Here is a 6,716-nt window from a genome sequence, read left to right as displayed (position 1 = left end):
ACCCAGATAAACCAGCAAATCCTGGAATGAACAGGGAATTCAGGCTGTGATGGGTGCCTGCCAAGCAGGAAAAGATACAACAGACTCCCAGGTCAAGGGGTTAAAGTCTGAATGAGCTGCTGCCAGAGGGAAGCTCCAGGAGAAACTCCTGGGGATGCAGGACCATCAGCGATGAGCTATTTTTAAACTCATTTTGGTCACTTGTTATCCCTCCTCCTGCTCTGCCACGTGTTCCAGTGACTGGCATTGCTCGACACGTGTCATCAAAGCACCCACCAGCTCACCTTCATCCCAGGCTCTCCCAGCCAGTGGAAAGCACCAGGAGCACCGTGGCTGGAGACACCACCCTGCCTTCCTCCTGCCACAGGTGATCAGGGAGGTGCTGATGGAGCATCAAGGCCAGGCTGGACAGGGCTTGGAGCAGCCTGGGATGGTGGAAAGTGTCCCTGCCCATGGCAGGGGGTGGAACTGGATGAGTTTTGTAGTCCCTTCCAGCACAAACCATTCTGAAATTCCACCATCCACCCTCACCCACGCCATGCCAACACTGACTAGGGTTTGCTCAGGGCGGCATCAGGGCTTGGCTCTGTCCTGGCTGCCTGGACCTTCCCACGACCCAGCTCCTATTCCAGGGCTCATCCATCTATTTAAAGCACACGGAGAAGGGGGAAAAATGCACTGGAAGCGTCGCGCGTGCGCAGGGGGAGACGGCGCCAAATATTCCGTCTGCTTTAGAGGCCGATAACCGGGGATCCCACGGCTCTTTGGTTTGGTTGTTTTCCTTCCCCTTTTAGCAAGACATGCCTGCAAACTCTCGGACCCTATTAGGGGTTAGAAAACCGTCTGCTGGGCGAGGGAGTAAATCAAGCCCTTGAAAAACAACAACGTCTGAAAAAAAAAAAAAAAAAAAAGGCAGGAACGGGGTGAGTTTTTCCCGTAGAAAAGCGTCACCAAGCCAGAGCTGCCGAAACTTTGGGATGGGAGCTCGGAGCCGGCCGTGCCGGGGGGGAAGGGGAAGACAGCGAGGGACCAACAAGCAAGCGGGAGCCGAACCACGCTACAGGAAGCCGTGGCCTCCGGTGATAAATAGGAGACCTGGGAGTACAGGATGCGCGTAGGGCGAGCTCAGCGGGACGAGGGGATGTGAGCCGGCGTTCTCAGTCCCCGTGTCCGTGTGTCCGTCCGTCCAGCCACTGGGATGGCTGTGGCTCGGCTGCTGCTGCTGGTGCTGGTGCTGGCGGTGCCGGGCTGTGGCGGGGAGGAGGTGGAGGTGGTGTGTGCCGACAACGCCTGCTACACCCTGCACCGGGATGAGATGGGCTGGAAGGGCGCCCAGGAGCGCTGCCGGCACAACGGCGGCAACCTGGCCAGCGTGGGCAGCCCTGGCGAGGCCATGCGGCTGCAGGAGCTGCTGGAGGTGGCCGGGGGGCACGGACCGGCCTGGATCGGGCTGTGGCTGCAGCGGGGGCACTGCGTGCAGCCGCAGGAGCCGCTGCGGGGATTCTCCTGGGTGGCCGGCGGGGAGCCCGGCAACTTCTCGGCGTGGGCGTCGGAGCCGTCGATGACCTGCACGAGCGCCCGCTGCGCCAGCCTGCGGCCCCACGGGCCCCACGGCCCCGCAGGCTGGGCCGACCGGCCCTGCCGCCTCCCGCTGCCCGCCTTCCTCTGCAAGTTCAGCTTCCAGGGAATGTGCGGCCTCCTGCCGCTGGCCGGGCCCGGCCGGGTCACCTACACCACCCCCTTCGGGGTGCGCAGCTCCCGGCTGGCGGCAGCTCCCTTCGGCACCTTGGCGGAGGTGGACTGCGAGGGGGGCCGGAGCCCGGCCTTCGCCGTCTGCAAGGGGCAGCTGGACGGAGGGGGCTTCGCCTGGGACCCCCCCGGGCCCCTGTGCCCCGTGGCCTGCGCCCACCGCAACGGGGGCTGCCAGCACCGCTGCCTGGAGGTGCCCGGGGAGCCCCCGCGCTGCTCCTGCCACCCCGGCTACTCCCTGGCTGCCGACATGGCCTCCTGCGTGCCCGAGGATTCCTGCCATCCCAACCCCTGCCAGGGCACCTGCCGGGCCCGTCCCGGCGGCTTTGAGTGCGGCTGCGAGGCCGGATACGCCCTGGCCCCCGACGGCCGGAGCTGCCTGGACGTGGATGAGTGTCTGTCCGGGCCGTGCCAGCACCAGTGTCACAACACTCCCGGGGGCTTCGTGTGCCTGTGCCCGCCCGGCTACCACCCGGCGGGGCCGGGTGGCCTCCACTGCCACGACCTGGACGAGTGTGCCCAGCCCGGGGTGTGCCCGCAGCTCTGCATCAACGTCCCCGGCTCCTTCCGCTGCGCCTGCCGGCCCGGCTACCAGCGCCAGCCGGGCGGGGATTCCTGCCTGGATGTGGACGAGTGCCTGCGGGATCCCTGCCCCGGGCCCTGCCGCAACCTGCCCGGGAGCTACGAGTGCGTGTGCCCGCCCGGCTTCCTCCCGGAGGAGGAGGAGGAGGGGGGACGCGGCTGCCGCCCCGCAGCCACCGCCGGAGAGGAGCCCGCGGAGGTCTCCGACAGCCCGCCGGGGACCACCGGCGCCCCGCGGAGCACGGGCCCCTCGTGGGCCGCCAGCACCCCGCGCAGCACGGGCCCCTCGTGGACCGCGAGCATCCCACGGACTCGGGGAATCCCCGCCGGGGCGACGCCAGCGGCGCCCACGGCGGAGGGTCCGGCCCCCGGCTCCGAGCACAGCGCCGACGGCCCCCGGCTGCTCCTCTACTACATCCTGGGCAGCCTGGTGGCCATCCTGCTCCTGCTGGCCTTCGCCCTGGCCCTCGTGGCTTGCAGGAGGAGGGCCGCCAAGAAGGAGAAGCGGCCGGCCAAGAGCGCGGCGGATAATTATTGCTGGGTGCCCGAGCAGCCCGAGAGCCGCGGGCAGGGCGGGGAGCGCAGGTAGGAGGGAGGCGGGGAGCGCGGGGGGATTGAAAATGGAAGTAAAAGGGAGAGGAGGGGGATGCTGTTTGCTCAGTGTGCGGCTGTGTGGTGATGTCCTGCTGCTCCAAGGGAGTAGTAAACTGAGGCGGGGGAGAAGGAACGAGGTGGGATTTGCCTGACAGGGCTTCTCCTCGCCTCCTCGGGACCTCGCCCGTGCATCAAAAAGGCGAATTACACCTAACGGTTCGGACTCCTAAAGGCAAACAGTTCGTTTCGAGTTCTCCGGAAGCCCCCCAAAGCATTACTCCCCCCCTCCCCCACCACTCACGGCTGCATTCCAGCCTTGGATTTGCTTTGTTCTCTTGGAAAAGGGCTTGAAATTCGGATGTGTCTCACCAGGGATGAGAACTGGCCCCTGCAGACACACGCAGCGTGGGTTTGAATGTTTTGGTTTTGGGCTTTTATTACAAATATGTCACCTCAGCACTGGGAAAACTGCTCAGCAAGGGGCCAAGGCAGCACCTGTATGGAAAAAAAAGGTAGGAAAAGCTGTGTTTGGAAGAGCCACCTACCCATTTCCAGCGTATCCTGCCTAAATCCACTTGCAAAATACAGAAAACAATGCTCTCCTTCGCTGCAACCGGATGGGAGGCCGGACTTTTCCTGTTGGATCATTCTTTTTGGGTAGGATCCCTTCCTGGCTACTTGGGCTCCAGGCTGAGCGTGTTTTCCCTCCCTCCCTCCCTCCCTCTCCACGTAAGGAACACTCTGGATGTTGGATATTTGCTCTTTGTCGTGTGTAAAACTTGTAACCCCACAGTAAATGCTTTCTCAGGGCAAAGTTGCTCCCCAGGTACTTCCCCAGCTTCAGGAGCCCCTCGTGACAGCGAAGCCTCTTCCAGCTGTTTCATCAGGAATCCTTCCCAAAATCCTGAGGGGCACAGGGACCTGCTTCCCATCCAGCAGCATCCCTTCCTGGTCTGTCCATGCTCTGCAAGGCAAAAAACGGTGCTAGAAAAGAACAGACATGTGATTTCAAGGGTACAGCAGCTTCCTGAAGTTTCTGCTGGGTTTATTGTCCTCGAGGCTTAATTGCTCCAGGAGTGGGAATTGAACACAAAGGAGTTTGCAGTAGGCAGCGACCTGCATCCTGTTCTTCCAAGCATGGAGGAAAACCCTTTCCTGCTGTTATTTTTTCGTCTTTGGGGCTCCATTGTGAGGTGAAAACACACCACAGGAAAATGTAGCTGATAGAAATGTTTTCCGTGTTCTGTCTGTGCTCTCTTTTTCTCTGCACGGCGGCTGGAGAAGTGGGAGAATGCAGCAGTGGGATTCTTGGAAATCCTACAGAAAATGCCTCCCCTGTCTGCGTTATCCAAGCCAGCAATGAACAAATTAGGCAGATTAATTACCCCCTCAGAGTCAGGGGACAACCAACACACATCAAATGATGCCAACTCGGGATCTGTGGGAAAAGACAGCCTTAGTTTTTATTAAGGTGCCCACTTGGATATAACAGTATAAACAAGGGAAAAGGAAGCCTAAGGGTGGGATCAGAGCTGGTACAAACCTGAGGTGTGTTATTTATTCCAGAAAAAGTGGTAATCCCGGTTCCTGTTACAACCCCTGTGTATTCCAGTGGAATATGGTGGTGGGTCCGACACTACTTTGTGCTGGGGTTTAGTTTGGATTCTCTCTGGTGGGATATTTCCTGATGTGCAAATAGGAATGGGACTGGATAGTTTGGGGCCCTGTCTTACAGAGGATACAGGACATTCATCCTGGTCCATGTTGGTTTGGTTTTTTTTCTCATGGATGGGTGTTTTATTTTCCTGGGCCAGAGTTAAACAGTTGGACTCAAAGGAATGGGTTTTCCCACCTGTGGAATAAGGCTGTAAGTTGCTTTCCGCATGAAACACCAATAAAACCTGAACAGAAACTGTCTTCAATGGTTTTTAATAAATATATTCATAAAAATCTATTGGCCTGGTGCTCGGAATCCTTGTGTTTCCCACAGCAGTGGGATGGTGCTCCCAAATCCTCTGCCAGGGCTCAGCCCACGTGGAGCCTCGGCCTTTCCCAGGCACTGCCATCCTGGGTGAGGCCTTTCCCTTCATCCCTACCAAGGCCACGATGTGGGGGCACTGGGATGGGCTTGGCTGGATCCTAAACCCATGAGCAAGTTCCTGAACCCATGAGCAACTTCCTGAGCCCACGAGGAAAGTCCCAAACCCATGAACAAGTTCCTAAAACCATGAGGAAGGTCCCAAGCCCACAAGCAAGGACCTAAACCCATTAGCAAGGTCCTAAGACCATGACCAAGATCCTAAACCCACAAGCAAGGTCCTAATCCCATGACCGAGGTCCTAATCCCATGATCAAGGTCCTAAATCCGTGAGCAATCCCTCTGGTTTCAGCACAGCTCTTTATGAGGGTAGGGACCTGCTTTTAAGGGATGAAATAATAGGATGAAACCATTTCTGATGCTGTTATTCTATGATAATAATTACGTTGCGTTGTATTATGATTTTATGTTCCGCTGCATTCTATTCCCCCGTGGATAACTGCCGGCATTCCAACTGAGAAACTCATCTCCAAAACCCCGCAAAGCAGGCAAAAATCCTGCAGGTCAGGACAACAATTCCAAGCACCCCCTCCCAGCGTCCCTCTGCCCACGGGGTGACAGTGACAGGGATGAGTCAGAGCCGAAGGGAAAGGGAAAGGTCCCCATGCCCGTTATCGCTCCGGGAACATCTCGCAAGAGCTTTGTGTGGCAGAGGAACATGATTAATGGCTTTGGGGGGGAGGAAAAGCAGCCTCCCGGCAGGAAGGGCATTTCTGGCACCCTGAGTCAGCCCCGGGGCTGGAGGCAGACGAGGGGAAGGTTCATCGGCATAAAAAGGGAATTATTAAAACATGATTAATCGTGTTCCTCCCGCCCCAATTATCTTTTTAGCCGCAAAGGTCGACCCTGCAAATGTTGTTGGTGGGGCAAGGACACCAGTGTGGGATCATTGTTTGGGAGGACCTTATTTTTTCCTGGAAATATTTCCCATCACGCAGCCTTGACAAGGAATTTTTTTTTTATCTAGTTTCACAGTTGCTTTTAAAAAAAAATTAAGTAACAAACCAAAAATCTATTGTGTTTTTTTTTTCTTTTCTTTTCCACCTATGAAATTTGGTGTTCTTTCATTTTTTGTTGTTTGCCCCAGAATTCCCCCCTTATTTTGCTGGTTTGCTTCTTTAAAAAAAAAAAAAAAAAAAAAAAAAAAAAAGGAAGTAAAAGAAGAAGAAGAATTGAAAAATCTGAAGTGAAAACTGGGGAAGCAAGAGGTTTTACTAAAGCCAAGAAAGGTCACTGTTACCCAGCTCTCCAGGGAAGTCCTGGGAATGATCCTGTCCTCATTCTGAGGGGATGGAGGGCGGCTGAGCTCTGCTTGGATGAATTCTTTGTCCCAGGAATGGCCACTGCAAGCTCACACCCGTGGACACTAATCTGTCCCTCCGGCCTTTCCCCTTGGGCTGCATCCCTGCCTCTGGAATCAAACCCCATGGACACTGATTTCCCAAGCGTGTGGTAGAGCTGAAATCTTCGAGGGGATGAAATGAGAGATAATAATTATTTTTAGTGTTATTAAACATTTTTATTACCCTTTTCCCCATGTTCCCATTTCCCCATGTTCCCTTTTCCCCACAGCCTCACGGGGTGGGAAGAGGACAAGACAAACCACAGGAGTTTAATAAATAATAAATGAAGTTTTAATGAAGTAAATTCCTTGGGATGAGCCGAGGAAATCGGGATTTGCTGCTCCGTGGGG

General features: G+C 56.4%; 1 protein-coding gene across 1 annotated transcript; it reads left to right on the top strand.

Moving 5' to 3' along the window:
- Nucleotides 1–1,180: 1,180 nt before the first annotated feature.
- Nucleotides 1,181–2,920, top strand: CD93 (CD93 molecule). The gene has a single exon (XM_050314910.1). The coding sequence runs from the start codon at nt 1,199–1,201 to the stop codon at nt 2,918–2,920; it is 1,722 nt and encodes a 573-aa protein (XP_050170867.1). The 5' UTR covers nt 1,181–1,198.
- Nucleotides 2,921–6,716: the final 3,796 nt, after the last annotated feature.

Source organism: Myiozetetes cayanensis, unplaced genomic scaffold (assembly GCF_022539395.1).
Source record: "Myiozetetes cayanensis isolate MyiCay16 unplaced genomic scaffold, myiCay2020 scf2-11, whole genome shotgun sequence".
Taxonomy (NCBI): Eukaryota; Metazoa; Chordata; class Aves; order Passeriformes; family Tyrannidae; genus Myiozetetes; species Myiozetetes cayanensis.
Note: the sequence above shows the minus strand (reverse complement) of the source record. Positions and strands in the feature narration are given on the sequence as shown.

Excerpts from the sequence above, each read along its gene's own strand:
- CD93 (XM_050314910.1), top strand. The coding sequence starts at position 1,199 with ATGGCTGTGGCTCGGCTGCTGCTGCTGGTGCTGGTGCTGGCGGTGCCG.